Source organism: Ooceraea biroi, chromosome 4 (genome assembly GCF_003672135.1).
Source record: "Ooceraea biroi isolate clonal line C1 chromosome 4, Obir_v5.4, whole genome shotgun sequence".
In the NCBI taxonomy this organism is placed as follows: Eukaryota; Metazoa; Arthropoda; class Insecta; order Hymenoptera; family Formicidae; genus Ooceraea; species Ooceraea biroi.
Genome location: NC_039509.1, coordinates 10,882,975 through 10,909,405, shown reverse-complemented (window position 1 = coordinate 10,909,405; position 26,431 = coordinate 10,882,975). Strand labels below are relative to the sequence as shown.

At 46.0% G+C, this 26,431-nt stretch overlaps 2 protein-coding genes across 2 annotated transcripts in view; one reads left to right on the top strand and one right to left on the bottom strand.

Annotated features, from left to right (window-relative positions):
• LOC105275593 (G-protein coupled receptor Mth2) overlaps nucleotides 1-19,051 on the bottom strand; it is a 34,344-nt gene extending 15,293 nt beyond the window's left edge. The window contains exon 1 of the mRNA XM_011332583.3: nucleotides 18,983-19,051. The gene's annotated coding sequence lies outside the window, so the exon portion shown is untranslated. The remainder of the gene's footprint in view (nucleotides 1-18,982) is intronic.
• LOC105275626 lies at nucleotides 1,746-24,627 on the top strand. The gene is made up of 2 exons (XM_011332595.3): nucleotides 1,746-5,644; nucleotides 18,999-24,627. The coding sequence occupies exons 1-2, from the start codon at nucleotides 2,256-2,258 to the stop codon at nucleotides 19,105-19,107; spliced, it is 3,498 nt and encodes a 1,165-aa protein (XP_011330897.1). The 5' UTR covers nucleotides 1,746-2,255; the 3' UTR covers nucleotides 19,108-24,627.
• The last annotated feature ends 1,804 nt before the right edge of the window (nucleotides 24,628-26,431 follow it).

Sequence of the window (26,431 nt, the reverse complement as noted above, 5' to 3'; positions counted from 1 at the left end):
GTGCATAAACGCGCACACATACGTAGATGTGCGCACATTACGCGCCGAGGGTTCTGAAACGCAGGATGGCAGGAGAGGAAGGGTGGATTTTGTTTTGCAGAATCCACAGTGTGTCGCAACGGGGCCGATTAAACGATCGTAAAGCTTAACGTTTCCCGGCGACTGGCCAACGGCAATCAATCGGCCGTATTGCGGCCGAAGTTACCTTTAGTACACTCTGTATAAGCGTGCATATACAGGGAGTGCAGGCTCTCCCTCTCTTTCGCTCTTTCTCTCTCTCTCTCTCTCTCTCTCTCTCTTTCTCTCTTTCCCACCAGCTAGCCTAGCTATCTCCGCCGCTCTATCGGTGCGTCTCTCTTCGTGGTCGGTACTCCGTTCGCGAGTATGCTGCCTCGGGGCGAGGGATAAGAGGGTATCAACGCTGTAGATAGCTCCACCCTCGCCCTGCGCCAGAACAAATATTAAAGTTTTCATACTTTGTAGTCTAGGTGGTATTATATTTAATATCTCCATACGAAATTACAATTCATGCTCGATGAGATAAAGATCTTATTATAATATTAAAATGATAATATAAGCCTCTCCCCTTGTTAAGAGACTATTCCACCCACACCGTTGATTCTATATGGGTGGAATTTAAGAATCTTTCTTTCAAAGATTTATCTTCATAAAATTTGAATTCTAAAAGATTCTAAAGCTAACTCTTAACAGCAGAGTGCTAACAGTCGCACGTTCTCTTACAGATTCTAAACCAGATCCAGTCCAAAGGTTTGCTCTTACAGGCAAGTCTCGCGCGTATCATGTCAGAAGCCTGCATCAAAAGGAACATTCTAAACTCAAGATGTTTATTCAGATGTGCGTTTGAAACAATGATATCCTAACTGTGCTTTAATTAGTAGACGTATGAGCGCTCACTGGAGCGCTTCTTGCTCGGTTTAAATCGCGGGCGCTCGACCCGCTTGATCCGCATCTGCGTCGCGATCCCGCGGAGCGGGGGCGGCGAGGACGACGACGGTGGCGGTGGCGGCGGCGGCGGCGGCGTAGAGGAAGGCAATGAGGAGGCACCGCCGCCAGTAGCTCCCAGGCAGTGAATACGTGTGTAACGTTGATGTGTAACCGGTGTAACGCCTCGCGCGCGTTATGTCATCGATGACAATTCCAGGACGCGGCGAGGCATCGGGTTTCGTCGAGAGCGCGCGAAATCGCGAATAAGTGCGACCGATCGTGAACCCGAGGGGTCCAACCCAGACAGGGATTATACATTATCGAGCGTCCGCTCCCAATTGTTTAAGAGGCGATTCTCGATTCTCATTGCTCAACGCTACGTGTTTCTTCTTCGTGCTGCCGTTCCCGCCGGTGTTCGCGGTACCCGTGTGCCGAGAAAGAGCACCGAGACTCGTTCGACCCCCGATGGGTCGTACCGGGTATCCGGCGCTACCAGCGATCGCAAGCTCGCGCGAACTGACGCCGCAAGCTCGATGCGAATCGACGCGACGCGGCGACGAGGTCCGATGAAGATCGACGCCCGTGCTCGTGCTCGCGAGTCCCCGTTCGGCGGCGCGGTGCGCCGCACCGCGGCGTGGTGTCACGGTTCGATAGCCGGATGAACGCCGGCGACCTCGGCGTCGACGACGCGACCGAGCCTGGAATCGAGCGAGCGGCGGTGGCAGCGGCGGACCGACCTGCTCCGGTGGATGTCGACGAACTCGCGCGACGCTCTCGGCCGCGGAGGCCGCATCGGACGGGACGATAACGACGGCGGCTACGATCGTGCGACAGGACGCGGTAGTCCCGGTTACACGGAAGCTCCGTTCCGGGTCGACAATGGCGAGATGGCCTTGAGATCGATTGCGCGAGAGCGAGCCCGGTGAACGGCCGGGTCCGGCTTGGTACGGCGATCGAATCCGCGCGATCCACACAAGCGACGTTCGTCCCGCTCGCTACCGGGTGTCTACGATGCACGGTACGGTAACCGGGCTTACATGTCGCGGTAACACCCAAGAGTACGACGTACGTCGGGACGTACGGAACCGACGCGCACGGTGGCACGTGAACCACCGAGACTGAATCGCCCACGTAGGCACATCGCGCGGAAGAAGCCGTATATCACGTTACACGGTGTCTGCGATTATTTGGTGGAACAGCGCGAGCAGTCCCCGACGTCGCCGCGACGATCGATCGTCAACGATCGGCGGACTGGAAGCGATTCTGTCGGACGAGAGAGACAGAGTAATCACCGTCCGTTGAATGGAGTGATGAGCGGGGCCCCTGCGCGGGGCACAGTGCCCCGTCGTCAAAGACGTCACCATCACCATCATCATCATCATCAGAAGCATCAAAAACGCGTTCGGGACGAAGCACCGAGAGACAATACGCTGGACGAGCCGGAGGAAAAGCGGCCAAAGGTCAACCCGATCTTCCTGTGGGCGTCGCAACGCGAGCAGAGGATCATCGAGGTGAGATGCGAGGATTACGACAAGCGGAATCGCATTAAGCTCACCAAGACTGCGCAAGGATGGCGCTCGATACCGCGCACTACATCCAACGTCTACACGATCGCCACTGCCAGCAAGCGGTCGACGCCGGGTCTGGTCGACTCGTCTCAGGCTTCCCCGGTCGCGTCCAACGACGAGAAGGAAAACGGCAAGCGACGCCAGGAGGTTGCGCCGACAAACGCGCCAGCAAACTCCATGCGGCGCCATCCGCGAAAATACTCGGCGAACGGTGCGACGAACGGTTTGCTTACTGGCGAAGGCGCAGGCAGGAAGAGACGGTACGACGAAGAGGTGGGCCGACGGGGATATTCGTATCCTCTAGGACTCCGTGATGGTTCCAAGTGGAAGTCGGCCGAGCAAGGTTGTCCCGACGAGGACAACGACAGCGAAAGCGAACGGGAGGAAGACGGCGAGGAGGCTTGCGAACAGAGCAAGGTGGAGGATCGTCTGAATCGTCTATCCAGTTTGAAGTGCAAGAACAGATTGGGTGGTCGAGTTAACCTGGAGAGACTACAGAAGGACAAGCTGTTCCAACCGCGCGTCGTGCTGGAGCAGCTGCATCTATCGCAACTCCCCGAGAGCGCGCATCAAAATGTCGTTCGTTGCGCGAGAACTAAGGATGTAGCGACGAACGAGACGAGGCGAGTGGAGGAAAATGATGAACGGGACGAGGAGGATACCGTCGATGCCGCAGAAGCGGAGGAAGACGAAGAGGATGATGAGAAGGAGAACGAAGAAGAAGAGGAGGTGAACAGGGAGGAAGCGAACAGTCGAGTGAACAAGGCGGGTATTCAGGACATACTGAACATGATAGATGCTACGGCCTCGCCCGTTCTCGCCACTGACACTCCCAGCGCCGATCTGCCGGTCGATTCTACCAAGACATATGAAGTTCTCAGCGAAAAGTCTCAGACCGTCGAGAGGGAGGTCAGAGACACAAACCCTGACGATGCGAAGGATCGATCGAGAATATCCAGCTATCAGATCCATCAGCAGAATGGCGAGATCGACGAGAAGCTGGGCGTGCATGAGGAGAAAATTCTGGAGGAGGATTGTTGCTTGGAGATAGAAGACAGTAAGATTCCCGCGGAAGACAATTTCACGCTACTGTCAATGAAAGATAACCCTGTCGAGACGATGTCACTAAATTCTTGCAAAATCGCAGAGGCTGATGGCAGTCTCATCAGCCGGTCAAAATGCAGATCTAACTCCATAGTGACATGGTCGAGTGCGACGACGACCGAAGAGGAGGCGCCATTGGAGATCGAGGAGGAGGCGCCGGATGAACCCGGCGAGCCATTGAAGATCGATTTCAATGATAACTCGAAGATCCTCGACGCCCTGAGAAATACTCCAGGGCTTTCAGTGTCCGTGACGAGAAATCACACTCCTGAGATCGGCAAGAATCCAATTGTGCTGCCTGCAAGGCCATCCTCGAAGGCGTCCTCGTCGAGTAGATCGCCAGACTCGCAGGCAGAGTGCGTCGAGAAGCTGCTGAAAAACTCGAATGACTTCGTCGACAATCAGGGACGCACGAGCTGCTCGCCTCGCAATCTTCCGGGTCTATCAATAATTATACCGAGCTATCGTTACAGAAGCATGTCCACTCACTTGACGACGACCTCGCCAAGCACGAAGAACCGCGTCGAATCGCCCGAGAGTACCGTCAGCTTCAACAAAGCCGACGCTTATTCGGATAGAATGAAGCTAGACAGGTTTCCTCATGAGGGGAACGAAGAAGAGGAGGATGAGGATGACTGTGATTCGCAGGTTCTGGAAGACCTCCGACGACAGAAGACGGACTCGTTGGCGTATGATAACGTGGACGCAGATTACTACAATGGATCTGGTGCCAAGAATAATCATGAAGACCGCAAGACTCCATTGGAGAACACGAAGAGCGATTGGAGCGGTTGCAGTCGCAGCAGCGAGGCGCAGGCCAAGTGTAGATATCAGGATCTCGAGCACTTCGACGAACAGGTCCTGGAAGAGCTCCGTTCTCGTGGCACCGTAGTCTCCCCTCAGCCCAGCGGTATCCCGTGCTCTCCTGCTTCTAGAAGGCCATCGTCAGCGTATCTTGAGAGGCTGCTACCTAGTCCGCCATGTTCGGTGTCCTGCTCGGAGGACGCAAAAAGTGAGTTGACGCTGAAAAGCATCTTGGCTTCATCCAGCTGCACGGAACCGCGAGATTACGATAAATCTAAAGAGGCAGTAATACGATCGGATTCCAATGTCGAGCCCGTTTCTCGTCCAGTGCACTCGAGCGTCGACAGGAACGTGCGAAGAATTAACCAACGGAGCTTCCAGGAGCGCCTGAGCGTTCACAGACAGGAAGCAAGGAACTCGGGCAGGCCGATGTCCAGTGGCGACATCCACAGCACCTTCTACACGTCTGCGGATCGCGTCGCGCTGAAGAGACCTATGTCCGCCGAGTGGCAAACATCAACCGGGCAACGTCACAAGAATCAAATGGGTTGTTACCAAAAAGTTACCGGCAGGATCAGGAACCATTTAGCCAACCACCAAGATCAGGAGCAGATTGCCTATGCCACGTCCAGCAGTACGGACAAGCTTCTGGACCCAGCCAATCAGCTTCGCGAATTGGTGGAGACCGTTGGTCACCTGATACCAGATCCACTTTTAGTGCCCCGTAGTTATCTACCAGGACTGGCCGCCGCTCCGGCGACGGAGATACCCAAGTTGCTGGCCAGCAGACCCGAGTTAAGGCTGCCAGAGGCGCTCACCAGGCCCGATCTGCTTCGGGACCCCGATCTGCTTGTGATTTCGCTAGCACATCTACAGCACGTGCTGGATCACGGCGAAGGTCCAGTCTCCACGTCGCGTGCGCAGCCACAGCAACACAGAGTCGTCAATAATGGCAGTGTTAACAAGGGATCGACCTGTCACGTAAACAGCAACGGCGCGAGAGGCGGAAACATTGCTGGCAGACCCAAACTCAGCTGCAAGCCGATCGGGACGCTGATGCCGGCGCAACCAATAGATCTGTCGAGCAGTGGTCGTTCGCGTGTCAGCCCCTGTTGCCCTCCCCTGCTGAGGGTGCGCAGCGGATTGCTTAAACAGGAGCCAGAAGTGAGCTCCACTGCAAGCTCGCCGGACGAATCACAGCTTTGGCATCCATTATTTGGCAGGTAAAAATGCACATAAAAACACCATTACTCAGCCTCTATTCTTCCAGCATTTGTTGTGCCCTCCTTAGGCTCATTGCAGCTTTTTTGCTAACTCGCACGTAGATAGCACTTTTGATTGCCAAGCATGGAGAAAGTTAAAGGTAGCTATTGTAAGTAGCAATCAGTGGCAAAGAGTGATGTTATATGTTAAAGCGAAATCATTTATCAAAAGGATAATATTCTTTTCATCCTTTCTGCATTCAATTCACCCGTAAATATGTGTAAAACTTCAAAACCTTGTTTATAAAAGCATTCTTATACATGCACTTTAATTGGATGTTTAACTATGCGCTGGACAAAAGGATTTTCACGCATGGACCATGCACGGTCCTTAAAACACATGCCCCAAAAAGAGTCAATAAAGATGACATCTGAAAAATCTCGGTTGGTTATTATTTTTTGTCCACTGCAATCGTTTTTCTACATGCATTAGTTTTAGAAAAGATTTAAGCTTCGTACTTCATCACCCGAAACCATAAACTTAAACGTTAAACGTTTAATTGTTCTCAGGCTGATGTCAATATCTTTTTTAATTAATAATTTCCGTCGCAATGTACATATAAGATTTTTTTCAAAATTTCTATTGCGACTTCTGAGTCTGATGTAGATCGTGCCCGTCCTGTCGTTCAGACAAGTCGTCAACATTTTTGGTTCTAACTTAATGCATTATCGATCTTGCCGCATGAAAATGTTGCATGCTAGATACCATCTAATGAACTTATTGTCCACACGTTCTTGTGCCACTGATTATAAAAATACGCAAGAAAATATTCCATCTATAGATTAAATCTTTCATATTTTATGAATATAGTTTAAAAACTCAGTGAAAACCTGAAAAGTCAATCTTGATAATATTTTAGGATTATACAAATTCGATTTATAGGAACTCGATATACGAATGACTTTTTTACTCTGAAAGTTTGTTTTTAACCGGCTTATTACGAAATCTCTTCATCTAAAATTTAGAAATAAAAGTAATTTTATTTCAGCAAGAAGAAACGTCCAAATTAATGTGCTTTTAAATCGACCACTCAATATTCAAAGTAAACAACTCTAGTAAATAATATTATGCTGAGAATTTAATATGCCGTATTTCTCAAACTGATAATGTCAAAATAAAAATAAAATTCAATCTGGTTGGAGCTCAAAATTACGGGCGGATAATAAACTCGAGGATGTTTGGGAGTAATCGAAATAATATTGGCAATTATAATTATTATACTCATATTTTTCGTATCGATACGCGCTCTAGATTGTCCAATTACACGAATTATACGAATTACGCACGTGCAATGTGCAACGTTTAACCAAATTAAAAGCTCATTAAGAACGTAATGCATCCGATGATACGCGGCGGCGCACGGACAGCGCGTTGCACGTACATATTTAGAGCGGAAGAGATAAACGGTTAAATAAAAAAAAAATAAAAAAAGGTATAAAGCACGGCATCGATGCTTCACTTACTCGCGCTCAAATGGGTCGGTTTTAATAACGATCTGGACGAGCTAAGCGCACGAAAACAATATTGTTAACCCTACTGAGCAGCATCCAAATGAACCGAGTGGAGCGACAAAGCGCAACGACGCTGAAAGAGAAGACGTCCGAACGATATAGTCGGTCCATTTGTTCAAACACAAGAGAGCCGCCTGCTCGCAGGAAGTACATTCTGATCCCTTCCGCGTCTGCCATTAACACGCGACAACGTGCTCGGACCGTGCATGCAAACGACCAGTATTCTCCACCCTCCGGTGCGAACCCGGCTACCCTGATGTACGCGACGCACAACGATCAAATTTGTATCACTTATATCGACCTGTTCCCTCACGTTCCACCTATAGATTCGTCATGTCGCGGTGCCTTCGCGTATGCATATGAGATCGCAACAGGAATCGCGCTCTACAATTCCGTTTGACGGTTTCGACGTGGCGACCACCGTCAGCCTGACGACGTTCATTTGCATCTTAATACGCGCGACGATGACATTCGCTACCGCCTGACGAGCCTGACAAACTCCGGCGCGGACTAGTCGCTCGGGCTAAGCAGCCGATGGTCTATACGACGATGTATTATACATACATCGACGCTGTTAAATATTTAAATCAGATTGAATACTGTGCGCGGAACGGCAAGAGAGAAAGAGAAATACAAAGACAGACTGCAGCGTCTTGGTATCAGGCCTCCTACGTCGAGCTCCTAGGTCGAGCGTGACCTTCTAGCTTCCTCCGCGAGGCGTGGAAAAGAAGAGGATTGATGGCCGTCGTTAGCGTAATTGGCATCTGGATAAACAGGCAGAGAGAAAGAAATCATGGCCCGATGATGGACATCTCCGTGCGAATCGCCGTGCAAGTTCCGCTCCGCGTCTTCGCGCTTCTCGCGCGTTCCTAGCTTCGGTGTTGTCCTATTTCCATCATCGTGCTATAAAGTTCCGCGCCGCATTCACCTGTTCCGCCGTCGAGTGCGCTCGGAATAGAATTCCCGAAATTACGCGCAATGTACGTCGAAATTTTTGGCAATGTTCACGCGGCTGCGTTCGGGAGAACACGATTCGTTATCGAGAAGCACTCGCTCGCGGAAAATTTCCAGCCTCGCTCCTGTGGTAGGCACTCGACCGCTAATTGGCAATCGAGACTTCTCTAATTAGGACCGACCGCTCAACCAGCCACGATCGGCTGTATTGGCACAGCGCGAAACTGGGTCGTGGCATCACTTTTCGTTGTCTGCGTTTTCTTAGCTCGAGAGCGCCGACGAAGACGACGACGACGATGAGGAGGCGCGGTTGCACAAGTCCACATATTTAAGATTCATAGGCTCGAGTATAGATCCGTAGGACTGATAATAATACGTGGGTAGAAAGGATAAGATTACCCAATGATAGTATGCTGATTTTCTCTCGCCGATGATGGCGGAGAGGTCGTCTACGTTCGTGCACGAAGGATCGCTTCATTTATTATCTTTAGACTGACCTGACGTGCTTAAAAGCTGCTTTGATAGATCAGCCTTAAACCGGAATTTGATCAGACGAAGACTACGGTCGCTCTTACCAGCGTTTCAATATCACGCATAGAATTGACAAATTGATTGACTCCTTCGGCAAATAATTATAACACGCCGTGTGCGCGTTAACATTGTGTGATAAAGTTTACCATTCACGTGTCTGAAGTTTATCACATCGACGTAAAAAACATTATACATTTCCATCTTACGTAAACCCATTTCTCGGCGTGACGGACAAAGTGCAAGCTCCGGTCACAGACGATCGTAAGAATCCTACTGCGGTGCACGCGAAACAAGATGCAGAAGTCAGCAAAGTGATCAACAAGAGTCTCGTATTTTCGTAAGAAGCTTACAGAGACAGTTATCGATTCGCCGGGTGAAAGTGTTTTCAGCAATGTTGTAGTCAGCGCTAAATCCCTGATAATGAAACGCGGCGCGGGACAAGTCTTCGTCACCGACAATTAATAGAAGAAGCGGCGTCTCGTGAACTCCCCCATCTCCCAAAGGGAGGACAAAGAGAGTCGGGACTCAGCCCGGAAACGTGCACGGGATTACACGGTGTTTGTTCGGGCGATCCGCGTGATGTAAACGCGCGAGCACCAGCGTGCACACGCTTACACACGCCCGATCACGAAGCGCGAGTTACACCAAAACGCCCTTCTCCGCACTTGTGTAAATAGCATTAGGATGCTACTCCCCGTCGACGAATGGATGGACGGCTTTAATGAGAGACAGAGGCATTAGAGAAGGGCTCTCGTTGTCCTTGTCGTCGTCATCGTCGTCGTCGTCGTCGTCGTCGTGTGACGTCAACGCGAGCGTTCATCGATCGGAGCACCGGGAATTCGAAAGCGCGGTGGGATGCGGAAGGACGCGGAAGGAGGAGGGACGTCGGACAGGAAGCAAAAATCTCAGCGGGGTTTAACCCTCTCGCAGGCTGTCGGCGGGCGGGCGGGCGGGAGCGGGTGGAGAGGAGGGCGAGGGGGAGGGGAACGGAGAGAGAAATCAATTTATTATTCCGGGGTAACGATCTCGCCGAGAGGATCGTTCCGCCCATTCGTTCCTCTGACATCTGTATTTCTAGACATTAGCGGTGGAAGTACGGCTAAATTTAAGCTCGCAGCTTCGAACACTCGAGCTCGAGTTCCAAATATGCCTTTTTTTTATTGGATTAATATTATAATGCTTTCAGCAGAGACCGAATAGTCGCAAACTTGGATTACGAGTAGCGCGAATAAATCGCGCAACGGTTAACGCTGCATAAATGTAAATAACGTTTCTTCTGGTGGACTTACGTCCAGCGATAATTGCACTAAATTATACGGTGATTTAGTTATTAACTGTTTTACGTCATAATTAATTACTTTCCATAATTTTTCCATAACTGAGAAATGTAACGAATGTTAAAATATCGAATGCAAGAATGCCATCGGTTTTTTTCCCATATCATTCGTTTGATAGTAGATGTTGCATAATTCTCTTACGTGCTTGCGTCATTCCCGGCGTGGCAAACGTCGCAAAAAAGAGATGCGCTAAAAATACATTTCAGAGCGTATCGCGCCGATTAGTATTCGTCGTCCAACTTTATAAATCAACAGGATATGATGTACATCACCCGTTGATAAGACGCTGGGCGCGTGTTGCAAGAAACACGCACATTGTGGCGACATCGGGCATGCGACAATTAAAAAAACAGACGTACTAAGTCACTTTCGATGATGTAACGACGAATCAATATGCGAGAAGCGGCAGGAAGGGTCGCGCATCATCCCTGTTCTTGTAATTAATTCACGCGCGTTGCCAGCAGATAGAACATACCGTGTGCGATCCCCGATATGCACAATTACGTATCGACAGACGTAATTTTATGATAATGTTCAAGTGAACTTGCGTTCGAATCGTATAGAAGAACAATCATACGTTTATCTACGGAATCCGTAATTTGTGCATGAATATCATATCCGACGATTTAAAAAGAAAAAAAAAAACAAGAAAAAACAAGAAAGACAGCGAGGAGCAGAAAATTCGATTAATGATGTACATACGGTCATATCGTTTTCTTTTTTTTATTTAACAAGCAAGTTGAATTTTATTTTACAATCGCTGCGGCGATCAATACCGCGCGGATTCGAGTACTTGCGGATATCCCCTTACAAAGCTGGAGCCCAATAAGAGAGAGAGGCAGGCCGAATTAGTCGAATCCTCCGTGCATATCCAGCGCTAACTGCGATTATCGTTGGCGATATTTTCCGCGGAATATTGCACGCTCTCGGGCCGGACACTATCCTACTCCGCAATGGAATTCGAGGAGATCGCCCGCCATAGAATTGGATCGGCAGGGACGTAGTTATCGACGATTTTACGAGGATCCGACGGTCGGCACATTTATGGGACGTCCAGCCGGGATCGGTCGATGCTCGCCGGCCCTGAAGACTCACCTCGCCCACGTCCACGCCCACCCGCCGGAGGGCGAGGAAGAAAACACGTTGAGAAAGGGAGACGGGATCGGGAAACAGAAAGAGCGAGACAGGGATTAAGAGAATGACGGACGAAACCATAAGAGCCAGAGAGAAAAAGAGAGATAGAGAGAGACCGAAAGCCGGAGGAAGAAAACATCGACGAAGGAGAAGCTTCTCGTTGTTTCCAACTGTTTCTCGCCTCTGTCGTCGTACGTTTGTCTATATGATATTTGGCTGTCGTTTTACCCTCCTTCCCCTCTTTCCTTCGTCCCTTTTGCAATTTTTTCATTGTTCCTTTCCCATTCATGTTCACTTTCGTTATCATTTTTCCCAGCTTGCTTCCTCTATGTTTCTCGTCCCGAGGCAATAACTCACTCGGAACACTCGTAGTGCGAACTGTCTGAGCTCGCGGAACCGCTTATAAAGTCGCCTGCAACGATGACGAGCACCGCGACACAGTGATCGAGCCAGACACTGGGGGTCATTGGTCCCCTGGGACTAGCACGGGGGAGACCTCTCTTTATCCCTTTCCCTCTCTGCGTCTCCGCGCCAGCGCGCGAGTACATAGGTATATCGCTGATGTGAACGCCCCTTTAAAAGCGGATCGATGGATATCGCTAGGAAGCGCGCACATTGCGCAATTCATGGTTTCATGGAAGGATCATGAGGGGTTTTCGTCACAGAAGAACTTCTGTTAGAATTTCGAGAAAAGGATTTTCCCAATTTCAATTTTCATCCGAAGAAAACAAGTAAGGGAATGTGCCAGGTAAAAGCCAGGTACAGAATAGCAGGTCTTGCCCACCCATGAGCGGAGGACAAAGCAGGTAATTCATGTTTGACGTAGTGATGGAAAAATAAATCGTCCATTCGTGAAACCGTGGCATTACCGAGCAATGTAGACGCACTGTGACACGGACGCTATATCTGCAAAGAGAAACAAAGACGAAGACAGCAAGAAAGAGAAAGAGAGAAGCTCAACTTATAACGCGGTTACTCCCAGGAAGTAGAATTGCAACAGACGCATAGCATCGAAGCCGATAACTTCGAGAAAAGTTGGCGAAGTTCCGTCAATCGCGAGCAACAGGACGCGGAACGATCAGGTTGAAAGTAAACGGCAACGAGCACGACATTTATGACGATCTGAATCTTCGTCCGACGGGGAACGTCGCGGGGACGGGGATACGAGTGATTGTATCGTATAGCTTCGGATACGTCACGTCGGACGCAAATAGGATGAGTGACGCAAGGATAGGCCAGGTATGCCAGGCAGAAATCCACGCGAGGTGCGCGGCAATCGATCGCGACAAAGCGTTCCTCGCTCACCCGGTCAATGGTCTCGCGAAAGAGTTCTCCGCTAGCTTGTCTGAGCACCGATGTCGCCTTCCACTAGCGGCGTACACTCGATACTCCTCGCAACGACCATACTTAAGTCGGCACTTAAACGCCGAAGGGAGCTGTCCGCTGTCCCAAGTTTAAACGCCTGCTAAAGGTCTCAGATCGGCAAGGAAAACCATAAGCAGTAAACGGATCGATCAAGATTTCCACCTCGACCATGATTGGTCGGTCCGTTTATTGCTTATATTCATAATGAGACTTGATACTAATTCATGTAGATAAGAATCGCAGAATTTTCGAGGAATTTGGCCATGCGAGGGGATCCTTGACGACGCTCGCACAGCCTTGAGGCGCTTACGTAACGAGAGAGTCGTTAGAGCGAAACGGAAACGACGCACCACGTGCTGCTGTTGCTTCCGATTTTTGCGGGACCCCGGGCAGCTCGTGAAGCACGCGGCCGTTTTCGAGGATCAATGTGCGTGTTTTCCCTCTCGCTCCAATTGTCTCTGTCTCTCTGCCGGGCTGCAGACAACGGCCTGTATTCTCCTCGCTTATTTGACGCTAAATGCGTCTCTCCGGCGCCCGGTACATCCGAGCGCGAGAAAATCAGACGAGCAGACTCCGTGATTCGAGCTTTCTTGGCTCTCTTGCGCGATCGTAGTAGACAGTTAAAAGCAGACAACCTCCGCGTTTCTCTGGTGCGATTTCATGCGTGCGCGTTTCTTTTCCCAAGATTTCAAGTCTGCCGTGGAACGATCCTCCCGTGGAATCTTTCGCGGATCGATGTCTATATATAGGCGGCACGAAGGATGACTGTACACGCAAGATGAGTTATTTCGGCTTACTTAGACGCACTTTGATAATTTCAGTCGGTGTGCCGCAAATTCGCCGGAAAAAGTCGAACAATCCGCAATCGTGCGCCAACAGGCATTTTGCGTTGTTGCGAAAATTTGAGTATTCTTCGCAAACGACCGCACGAAGGTCGGATATACGTCCATCATGTGTAACCTGACACCTCACAGCTTTTCTTTGGACGATTACCGTGGCATAAAATCCATAACCGTGACACCAAGTAAAGATTGGTTCGCCGTGACGATGTGGATTCGACCTTACACACATGCAAACGTCACATCGGGGCGGGCACGAAAGGGAAAACGGACAGTACGTGGGTTATCACTCATGGCTTTTTTTCACCTCGACGTCGGCGTCGTCGCGCAGTACGAGGAGACATGACGATCGATGGGAATAAAAGAAATAAAAGTAACGGGGAGGATTGTAAAACGGGGGGGAAGAACGCTTCAAGATAGCGTGCTGATCGCTCGCCGGTCGCGCGATCGTTTTATTAGAAAAAAATCTATCGCTGTATAGAGCCGAAGGGGGACGTCTGGTTCGTCCCTTGTGAAAAACACCGCGCACTCCACGCGAGGAGAAGGCGTTTATACGCAGAGAGCCGTATTACGTTTTCCCGGTGAATCCCCGTATTTCTGCGACGGCAAATCCCTCACGGAAATTTCTCGGCAATTACGAAGCTTTCGCGCAAAAGCCCGAAAATTTTTTACTTCCGTTCTTTCGTTCTTCATTCACTTGCCACGCACGCAGCGACGACTAATGTATTATAAATCGAATTACCCGGGAGATCGCACGGTTGACCCGCGCGATTGACACGAGCGGATTGTCGAACTATGACTGAGAAACGATTCGCAAACAAGGGTGGCCGCGTGCACGTGTCGGACCGACGTGGCCACGTGGCGTTTCTTATCTGTCGTGGGTGCGTGGGTGCGTGCGTACGTAACCCGCCCTTTGTATTAAGAACCCGCCATGCTACGTTCGGCACCGCGAAGCTTCAAACTCACCCTCGCCTCACCGGATCGATGTGTGTATCGACATGCACTTGAAGGCGTGTGCGTGAGCGCGTGGGTGGTTCTATAGAAGGTTGTGTGGCTACGTTGGGTTCACCTCGACGAGTGGTGACGTGGTCGTGGTAGCGTAGAGAGAGACAGAAAGAGGGAGGGAGAGGGAGAGAGAGAGAGAGAGAGTACGAGAGAAGGAGGGACAGGGATGACGGAGAGAAAGAGAAACAGAGAAATAGGATGGTAAAGGAGAAAGGTAGAAGGAGAGAGGGAGAGAAACACGCGTAATCTGCGCACGTGCGGACCGAGAGCACCTCGATCGATCGTCCTCATCGTTGCAAAGAGTCGTTACGAGCTGAGTACCGGTACTGTCGTTACTGGTACTGGGATATGTTTTACAGCATGAGACCAGCAGCCACACGCACTCGACGCACTCACGAGTGCGCGGAATGAAAAAGAACGGTGAACGACTGCGGTTTTCCCTTTTCTTTCTCTCAGTTCCTAATCCATATTCGACGACTGCATATCCATATCATGAGTCAATTGATATATTGATTAATGATGATATATAGATTTGCGTCTCCCAAGGTGCGGTTGGTATTTGTGAATTAAAATAAAGAACGTTTTATTGTTGGATTGTTCGTTTATATGTGAAGATGGGAAATTTAATATTGCTCGAAAAAGCCTGGAATATAAACAGCAAGAAGCGACAACGTCCACGGCATAAAATAATTTCGAGAACAATAACGCGCTCTTTCTAAAGTGACCCACATTTTACCTTGCACGGCTGAGCGATGGTTTAGCTGGAAAAACGATCAACGACACGAGAAAAAGTACTTAGCTTATCAACAAGTGACCTCAATAAGCATTTAACCTCGATCTAACAACAACCGAAAATACTTGGGAGAAATGGCTTACACAGCTAATCAAACATACATTAATCAAACAGCATCCACTCCCCTTATCTTATCTCGCAGCATGGATTTATGCTGTGAGCATAATCACTGAAAAATTATATTTGCGTAACTCTTATAACATGATGAGCAACGCATTACATTGATACATAAAAAATGCAATGAAAGATAAAGTTTGCATTAATTACTGTGATGTAATAAATTTTTGTGAATATGTCCCAACATATGCACGCACACACATACATAAAATTTCCGTTTAGTCTTCCGTTTCACCAATTACTCACAAACTTAGTCAATAGATATCACAGTTAAATAATCTACATAACTCAACAACATGTTACGTAATTATTATACGCATAATTAGACATAATTACAAAATAATTGAATGTAATTATGATGCAATTAAATATGATGTTATTATCGACTTCTTCTTCTTCTTCTTCTTAGTGTTCCATGGCACCCAATCCCTTTCAGGTTCGATATGGCCAACAGCAATGTTATTATCGACAAATAAATAATTTATCTAACGCGCCATGATGTGCGATAAATAGTGAGAGGCTCAAAATCCTCAAGTTTCGAAATATAATATAAATAACACACTCATTAATCACAACATTTCTGCACCTTGTGCCACATTAATGTGACAACATGAAACGAGAAATTGGTGTCAGTGGAAAAAAGTTCAAGGCCGGAAATCCGCCAGACGACCGAGTCCAATAACGTTTTTGGGGTAAATAGCTGAAAAGTTTCGACCGACATTCGTTTATTAAGAACGTTTCGCCTCACCTCAAACGCTCATCAAATTTTCAGCATGATATTCACATGGCCGCAACCATTCGTGTACGCTACCCTCCCTTCTTTCCTCTCTGTCTCTCTCTCTTCCTTTCTTTCTCTCCAACACGCGCACGTACTTTCCTAAATAAAGTTTGGAACTTCTCATAGATCAGATGCGAACGTTCGCACGTGTGTATAAAGTTTCACGAGTACGCAAATCAGAGGAAGCTATTAGGTAACGTCGCCCGTTTTGCTTTAGGAAGTTTCGAAACTTCTTGGGGGAGAACGCTGGAATACTAAATTATACGAAATTATACCGAATTTTCGGAAACGACGCGCTGCTCTGTCGAGTTCATAACTCATTCGCGTCATAATGCGAGACACGAAAGAATTATATTGAAAATATCCACAGACGTTCTAGAATCATAATCCCTGAATACTGATTTCGGTTCTTGAGCAAAGTAGGGTGGACCCCGCCCTAATAAAGGGGGCGGTGGGCGAACTACATTAGCGGGAAAATGATACTTCTTCAACGACTGGCTTAACGTTTCATGACGTCTTCTTAATTGCCGTCGCGGACGTCTATAAATGGGCGAACAGGGTCACTTTGGCTTTGGGCGTGCAAAGTTTAATCGGGGCCAGCGCGTTCGCGATGATGCCGTTCCCGATCGCGGACGTAACGTTAGACATATTCTCATGTCATGTGCGATTTACATATTCAATTATCTGGCATATTCGATATTCGTCGCATGGCATGAGATTTAAATATATTATTGAAAGAAACGTCTGCGCGTCCGCGCGCGCGCGTATATGTACGTCCGACGGGTGACGGGCGCATGAAAGCACAGCGACACACGATCGATACGCAGTGCACAACGAATCGCAATTTGAAGGGACGAAAAGAAAAAAAAGCAGACTATAATGAAGAAAGCCAACCGTGATGTGTTTCCTCCGCCGCGAGGAAAGGAAGGTCGCGGGGAACGCGAGGGGTGCATCTACCCTACTCGCGCGGCGCAGTACTCCGGCGAGCAAATTTCACTCGCGGCGGCTCGCCAGGTGCCCATGGGGTTCTCGAATGTTACAAATACACCGCCACGGTGCAATAGTAATTCAGCCATGTCGATATCGAACTCATTTAACCCTACCCATGTGCATTCGGATCAGTTTACGAACAGAGCCTCCCCTTCCTTCCCCCCGTCGCGCACGCACGCCGGTCACTGAAGTTCCAAGTTCTGGAGCGCCTTCGATCAGGAATTCATATTTCATGCACGGCCGTCGTACCCGTTCCAGAGAGAGTCACGAAACGAGCGTACCCATGGCGTCTGTGAAACTCGGCCATCTATATTTCAAATCGTTGCGAACGAGTACGGATGGATTATCGTCGTTGAAACTGCCGACCCCGATGGACGAGAGATCATCTCGTTACATGAGGAAAAGTCGTTGGTGCGAGATGATCAGACGCAATAAAATTTCGTTCTGTCGATCGCGGGAGAACGAGAGTACGAGAGTACAGCTGGAGCTAGAAGTTTCTGACGATCCGGCTTGTGTCCCCTTTTCTTAGGCGACGCCCTTAATTCCTCATAATCACAGACAATCGGCTCGTAGCTCATTAATTACGGATAATCGCGCAAATACCGAGCCCTTCTTATCCCTTCACGCGAAGAGTTCCCATTTCGCCCAAATACCGAAAAATACGGACATGGAAAAAACCATCAACGATCTGTGATCGGATGATGCCGAAATGCGAACCGTCTAGGCACATAGAAAATATTCAAGACTGTTCTCGTAAAGAGAGTATCAGTTTGCGCAAATTACGATCGCGCAAAATCATGCGTTTTATCTCGGAACAAAAGCGGTCAGCTAGAAAAGTGTCTTCATAGCTGTTTGATAACACAGAAGTTTCGCGAGGCTTCGCGTCAACGTAAATGGAAGTGTCGAGTGTTGCATCTTGCTCCACGGGTTTTTATTCCGTATATTTCTATCGTGCAGTTTCGTTCGCGCTATGAGAATGCGCCATATGACGTTGAGCGGCCGGGGCAACGTGGCAGAGTTGCACGACTTGGCGTCGCGTGCAACTAATCGTTCCGATTACCTCTGCTTGCGGTTACATTGTGACGTAGAAAAGTGTTCCTAATTAAGCGCTCCGTTCTAATTGATCTGCTGACGCGCGCGCGAACACGACGCTTTCAGCGTTGCAGATCGAAGATACGGACATTGGTCTCTAAATTGCACAGTTGGATAATTATACCGTGGCTGGACCGTGGATTACATTCCGTTGTAATCACGTTTCGGCCGGATAATCTCGCTTACGTGTGTACCGTGACGCTCGCGTTAGACGACGTTATTTTGTAACGCGCGCGTGTCGATTTTGCGCCGAGAGAGCGATTGAACGAGACATGATGACGATGTCGCGGACATTCATTCCAGAATTCTTTCTGCGTTTCCAGGAAAAGCTCATACGTCCGTGTTATCGTCGCGAATGCGCGAAGGTATGTGCATAATAATGCGCATTTGTGATTTTTTAACTGATTTCGTGAAGCAACGTGCGCCGAGCGCGTATGCTTCCCGAGGAAGGAAAGCATGTGCGAGGAAACGATTCGAATCTTGTTCCTTTTCGTTGTTTATCGCGGCTCACAGCACGGATTAAACGAGTTGTTTACTTCACGAGAAACGACAGAAGATCGCTTTAATACTGTATAATAAAAATTTTTTTATTCTATACTTTGAATAATATAATATTCTGAATAATATAATAGTAATATTATAATATTATAACAAATTATTTATGCGCATTGGTTTCATTTTCCATTATCTACTTTGTTTCAATGTTTCTCACATCAATCACATTATGTTATAAACGTGACGTAAAGATTTTCCGATCTTCTTCATATGAATATTACAGTAGAATAAGATTCTCAATAATTTTTTTAAATTTACCGTCACATGAATACCGATGAAAAAATAATAACACGTTACCCTTTTTCGTTTGCAGTCAGAAAAGACAGCAGCACCAGCAGCAACAGCAGCAGCCATCACAGCAGCAGCCATCACAGCAGCAGCAGCAGCACACCTCCTGGCACAGGACTACTCTCGCCTCCTGACCATCGTGACCTTGACCCTGACCACGAGTCGTCCAGCCATTCCGAGTCGGATTCTGAAAGATACGGAGAAAGGAATCACAATGGACACTTCGATGCCATTTACCCGGTTTCGACTGCTCGCCGAAAGTGCTTACGAACGACATGGAACGAGAGAAAGAGCGAGCGAGCGAGCGAACGAATGAGAAAAAGAAAGAGTGTGTGTGCAAGAAAGAGAGAGAGGGTGAAATACTGATGAAAAAAAGCCAAGAGTGTTGCGAGGCGAGGAATGACCATCGCAGGACCACTCATAGGAACGTATTCTTTCCCCCCTCGCGGTGGTGTAGTCGACACGATCGCCCCCTTTCCGTTCGTACGTTTTCCTCTAACGGGTCGTTAATCGTCGTTACATACGTGCATGGAATTTTCCGTTGGAAGTTATCGCCCGCAGGGGTCGTTAAATTGTCCTCCTGGGAACATGCGAAATAATAAAGATAAAGACACATAGGAAACAAATCGCAATCTTTATTTCATCAGGAATGATTTTACGTCAAACGTGAACACATGCGCGTATCACTTGTGTATGTGCTACGTAAAATTATGCGATTTACACGTAGTGTACACGTACTGCATATGTAGTTATATATGTTATATAGTGTACATGAAGCATTTATGTCCAAAAGTACGATAAGTTTTTTCATGCGCGACGTTATCAGGGAGCTGAAATGGAAAATGAGACGGGATGCGAGCACTAACGACACGTTAAAAGATTACTTACGTTGCGCGATCTACACTCGACACTAAACACACACGCGCGCGCGCTCGCGCGCACATACACGCATTATACACAAATTATATACAAGTAAATCATGTGATAAAACGAGAAAAAACATACGCGGATGTTCTAGGAGATAACCGGTTAGTAAAGTAGATTAGTAGTAAATGTATTCTGGACTGAGGGCCCCGCTAACTCCTCAGTGTGAGTTCGAGATAAAAAACATATTTTTTTAGTTGAGTCTTTTGTACTCCAATTTGTATCTCTGATAACTGCGCAGAAACAATGCCAATTCGTAACAAGACCAGTCACCAATGTCAGTAAAAACGTACGCACACGTTAAACGTATGACCAGTGCAACCTTGTAGTCGATCAGAACTTTGATACGCGATTGATCATTCGCGATACAAGATTACGAATAAATCTGTCGTACGACTGGTTGATTCGATGTTTTGTAAGACTACACCACTGCTACGACGATGTAGAACACTGCGGTTTTCTCTCATCGTCACGATCCCGCAGGGACCCTTAACATAAGTGCAATGACACGCGAACGCCGTGATGAGGCTTCTTACGTTTTCGTGCATGATATGTCCGTTTTTCACGAGTAATAAAACCAAGCGTTTGCTTCGTTGAGTTGCCCGTTATTATTCATTTAAATTCCGAGAGATGCGAGGATGTATCTGCGAATGATAGATCGCGTCGATAAATTATTTCTCGGAGAGAAAATACAGAATGTTGGAAAGAATTCTCTCTGCATGTTGTTAATTTTTTAAGAGAAAATGTGAGCGAATCTTTGTATTAGATACGCATCTTTGTATTTATAATTAGATTGGGTTGTATTTCTGTATTAATATTTTTTGTTTGGAGCGTTCGTTAGTTGTTAGCTATGTCTTTGTTAGTTTGCATAATTTGTTATACCAACACACACCGCGCATACGTACTTGTACGTAATAGTTTTTACTTCTGCTCGCAGCGTCGTCACGGCGATCGTAACTAGTCTCTCAATCCCGAAGTAAAACTTAATGCGTAAATGATCAAATATTTGCATCCGTGTCTTACGAGCCGGGTTTACACGACGTGCAATCATTCTCTATCTGCACAATTAACGATGATTTAAATTCCGCATGATACTTTGATTTATCACCATATTATAAAATCTGTCGTAAAATCTCGTTCCTCGTTCACAATAATTGCGGAATAAAACCACGATGACTGCGCCTTCCACTGAAAACATATCGATGAATCTCAGAACTGAATTTATAGATACCGTTTATTTATTTCAATAATGACATAATACGTGTGTTCTCAAATTTTCCACGTGCTGGCAGTCTGATTCATAAACAATCTCTTTACATCAGGTCACTTTTATAATGGGCTAAAAACATTTCTTTCCTTCATATTTCGATAATGTCTTTTTATATAAACAGCTAAATATTATGCACATTTTATAAATTCTTGTGTAATAAATAGAGAGAGAGAGAGAGAGAGAGAGAGAGCACGATTAAATTTATGATTCTAGAAAAAAATCATGAATATACATGTCGACTTTATTTACGCCGTGCAAAAGGCAAGATAATTTTAAAGACTGTCCAGATAACAAGTTTTTCTTATTTTGCATTTTCACTTTCGTATCATTTTTACTTACTATGTACAGTAATCAGTGATAATTGCAATTATTTTTAATTCTGTTTGTCCAGTTTGTCCCAATTGGATATGTCACAGATAATTGCAGGGCATCGAAATGATTGCTTCGTTGACTCGTTTATCATATGCATGTTATGCTATTTCCGTCGGATACCGGAAAACATCGCAGACACAATAACATATCAGGGAGACGGCATTTCAAAAATAGTCACGCTTTGGTATTCCAGCGAGCACACTCATTTATTGCGTGAACATGTATTTCTTGTTTAATCCCGTTGCGTGAAATGAGATTTGGCGTACAATGGAAAATTCTTTTCTGTCATCGGTGTAAACTCGGTAACAGCATTAGCACCTTAAATCTTTGTGACTAGGGCCCAATTTCTTCACCTCTCGATAACTTTATCCAAAAGATATCTCGTAGAATCAGTTTTCTTCATCTTTTTAACCTGACAGAATATGATAATTTATAATAACATTCTAGACACTTTGTGTCAAAAGTGAGTAGTATAAAGAATAGCTATCCGTTAAATACGTAATCAGAGGTTTCAATGAAGAAAAGAAATTTTTAGTTATCTGGAAGATAGCTATTGAGAAGTATGAAGAAACCGGGCATAGATCTCGAATAATAGTACGACTTTCATAAGAGATGTCAAAATAATTTATCGGAACATCGTTTTTATTATTTAATAGAGAGAGAAAGTTGCACACACATACATACACAAAACATCACGCATTTGTCTCTGTAAACCTTATATCAAAATGTATAGAAACACGAAAATGTAAAGTGCAAAGTGAAGAATCAGCAAAGGAAAAGGAGCCGGAACAATGCGTGACGAATTGAGTGCTATCCGGTAATTCGAAGGGAAAAATAGAGGGCAAGAGGAAGTACTACAGTTAAAGCGTGTAGATAGTCCGTATTAGCTAGGGAAAAAGGTATTTTCTATATGATGTGCACGTTCCTCTGGGAAATAGCGTATCCTACATACGTGTATTTGCACGGACATGCACTTGACAACAGCGTGCGACGCTGATTATACCGTTTTTTCAGGCTTGCAATCCGATATTCCGCCACGGCGGAAAAGATTCCTCGCGACAATTCATAGCATTTGGCGTGGCTCTCATGTCGGATTAGCGCGAGTCGCATCAGCGTAAATTAGCGATGGTTAAAGAAATTCTGTGACGCCACGCAGGAACCCTACGTATGTATCTTGATCGCGAATTGCGGACTGCACCGAATATCGATTTATAATAGACTTCGAATTCACCGTAAAAGACGAAACAAAGCGCGAAGCGGAAAAGTTGTGCCCGATTTTCATATTTTCTCTTCTTCAGAAGGAGTATGTGATATTCCAAAATTTGTAACATAACGTTTTAACGTGAGAAAGAGAGAGGTAGAGCGAGGAAGTGGCGGGAAAAGGCCGCCAAACGAAATGTCAGTTATTACATTTAGTAGAATACTCTTTTTCCAGAACCACCGTTTCCGCGGAACGAAACACGCTTGTACATATAGGTATACCGTCGTGTTCTTCGTCGAACCGGAACGTAGGGTACTCATTGTCAGTTTGCGACCGAAGGCACAGAATTTTGTTGCTCCGCTTTTATTGTGGGTGCGACACTTATTTATAAAAGCGCAAACAGGAAAATGACAGAGAGGTTTAACATTAATCATTATCAATAACGGCTGAGAATAACAGCCTTATTAACCATAAGGCCCGTTCTACCCGATAAGTCGTATGCCGGAGTCGGATGTTGCCAGTCGTAAAAATCGGAAGAGATGGGACTTGACCATCTCTTTTGTTTATGTAGAACGGGCCTAATAAATTGTGACCGACCCGGGGTGCAAAAGATAAAAAAGCCCGAGCGTGCTACTAATGCTATGTGACAATGTAATAACTGTGTGACAATGGAGATGATGCACTTTTGGCACGTTCCGATGCGTTTACCATCGCAAATAACGCAGATACAATCGTCCTGTAGTGTTCGCCGGCCGTGCCAATTCCGACGGAAACGCAAGCGATTATTAGCGTTGTTATGTCCACGATGACCTCGTTAAAAGTCATGACTTCGGTATGTGTGTCTGCGACAGTCGCGACGTACTGCAACGACAATAGCGAGGACGACGATGGTAGACTGCATGATATACACAACAGCGAGGCAACAACGTTGCGGCAAAAGCGAACGCGACGCGACCACCCTGTCCCCGTTTTTCGCCGTTGGTGTGTGCAAAAGACGAAGCAACGCGCGACTGTACGCGGATTGTGGTGCGTGCTGGCGATAGTAAGATCGACATTGGTGAAGAAGTTGATCGCAAAATGCGCGTGGCCGGCTGCGACCGCTCTTTCATTTTATAATACTTCGTTTCGAGAGGAAATTTTCGTTCAGAACGAGTTGTAAATTCGTCGAAATTTGTTAAAATTGTATTAATATCTTAATCCCCCTCCCCCTCCGCGCGTAACGCAGCACGGTCTGCGAAAGCGTTAGTTGGGAGTATCATATTTTTGCAACGAGGAGAGTCTTTTGTGACGAAAACGATGCTCGTGAGAGCATGTTTTGCATCACGATCACGTAATAATTCGCTCGGGAGAGAATGACGGTGCACTTAACGGCTGAATCTTGAAACGATTTAAGTTTGTTTAAATTTGTTATGTTATTGCCTGTAGATAAATCCAGACGGTGCTAACGACGAATTATTATTATTTTTAACTTGATTCAGTTCCTTCAGCATGTGCAGCACGAGCGAGAGAACCGACGTGCGACTTACTGGCGTCTCGTTATCTGCGAGCGTTACGTAATTATTAATTATGATTGCCCACACTCGGCGACGCGCGCGAGTTGTATAGATTTTTACTTGTTTGTTTATTTATTGTTAGGTAAAGAGCGGACGCGCGACGAAAGTGTGATGAACGATTCGCGGCTAGGCAGGAGCTAACCAGCATTTTAGATAATCGGAAACCCTGTGACTGTTTAGCCTCTAGATTTTATTAGCGACACAAAAATGACTAAAATATTATTTTGTTGATATATACATATTATATATATATATATATATATATGATTATTATTGATTATGAATAACAAATAATATGTAAATATACAAGAACACCGCAGAGTTCTGTTTCCAATTGAACTTTCTAATTGTTTTCCTGTCCCTGCCACTTCTATCTATTTCCCATCGTCACCATTAATCGCTTAATAATTTTATTATAATTTTTATGATTGTCATATAAATCTACTTTAATACTATAATACCATTATACTATAATACTAGCAATACAGCAAATAGAATTCCTTTAAATTCGCTTTTAATTTTTAAAGTTTTCATGTTAAGGGGAATCATACACACGCACATTGAAATTTTCAAAAAATCGAAAATTCTTTTCTTAAAAAAATAGTTTAAAGTCTTAAAATTAATGTGAAAAAATCCCAAGTGGATATTCAAAATGTTTTTCGAGTTATAGCGAGTGAGAAAAATAAACTCATATACTTACACGCAGGTAAACGTCCAAACGAATCGTGCAGGTTAGAATCATGTACAATTCTTCTCATCAAATTGGCACACCTTCGCATCTTTCGAAGACAATAAAAGAAAAGACGGGTTTTTAAAAGAGAAATTTCGGGGTAAGTTAATCAGTGGATTATTACGCGTCACACAGCCATTGTGATTGTTAGCGATTTCAAGCTCACGCTTACGAAAGTCTCAACATGAACGCGGACGATGTTTCACGTAAACTCGCGCGAGATTGCGTTTTTCGCGACGAATATCGCGTACGTAATCGCGGAAGGCACCGCGTGACAGCACAGTTCACATAAATTCGCACGAAATTCACGAAAACGCGCGCCAGCAGCAAAAAACTCGCGTTGCGCGGCCATTTCGTTGCCGACTGCGTTCAAACCGCGATTATCGAAATATAATATCGAAAATTCGAAATATTAATCGAAATACTAATCGAGAGTGAATGGCCGCCAACTGAAACATGGCTGTCGCGCCGCGAGCCAATCAGCGTTCGCGGACTCGGCGCGCGAGCAACGCCAACGACGAACGGTAAACTTCACGTAAATTCGCGTGAATCCGCATCGCTTGACGCTTTCGTGAACGAATATCGCGAATGCGAGTGCAGAAAACGTCGCGCGATCAGGATAAACTTCAAATTCGCGAAAATCGAAGACGTGACATCGAACTCGCGGTGCGCGGCCATTCTGATAGGGCTTATTTAATTAATTTCTCATGTTCTATTTCGCATTTCTTCCTTTCATTCTAAGCCTTTACGGACATGTGTGGCAAGATTTGCGAGCTCATACGGTAAGTAGATAAGTTAATATAAATATAATATTTCTTCTCAAAATGGATAAGGATACAAAGAAACGAGTGATTACAAAGAAAGAGTTATAGAGACTTCAAATTTTTATGGTTAAACAAATTTTTAAAGGATGCCCATACAGCACCGATTAATACAGAAAGCTTTCAGGAAGGTTTTAAAATCATTTCAAGATTTCACATTTCATATGCAACATTTCTGAAAGGATTCCGCAACATGTCATATGAAATGTTGCAACAGAAATGTTTCTAAAACCTACCACATGCAATAAATTTGAAAAAATGTGAATATTGTTAAAAGTAAAATTATATATACATACCTAGACCAAGTATTCGATCTTTAGTGAAGCTAACCAGTTGACAAAAAAATGCATTATCTTCACGTATCCTTTTTTTCTTTCAAATATAAGTGTTGGTTGAACAGAGAATTATATATCTATATAATTCTTTCCTTTTAATCAACTATTTGGAGGAAGAAAAAGGAAAATATATAATATAAGAATGGCTCTTTGTCAATGCGCCAACAATTCACGCTTTTTAAGGGGAAACTTGGTGAATACTTGGTTTAGCTATGTATGTGCGTATCTATATATCTTATATATATTATGTAT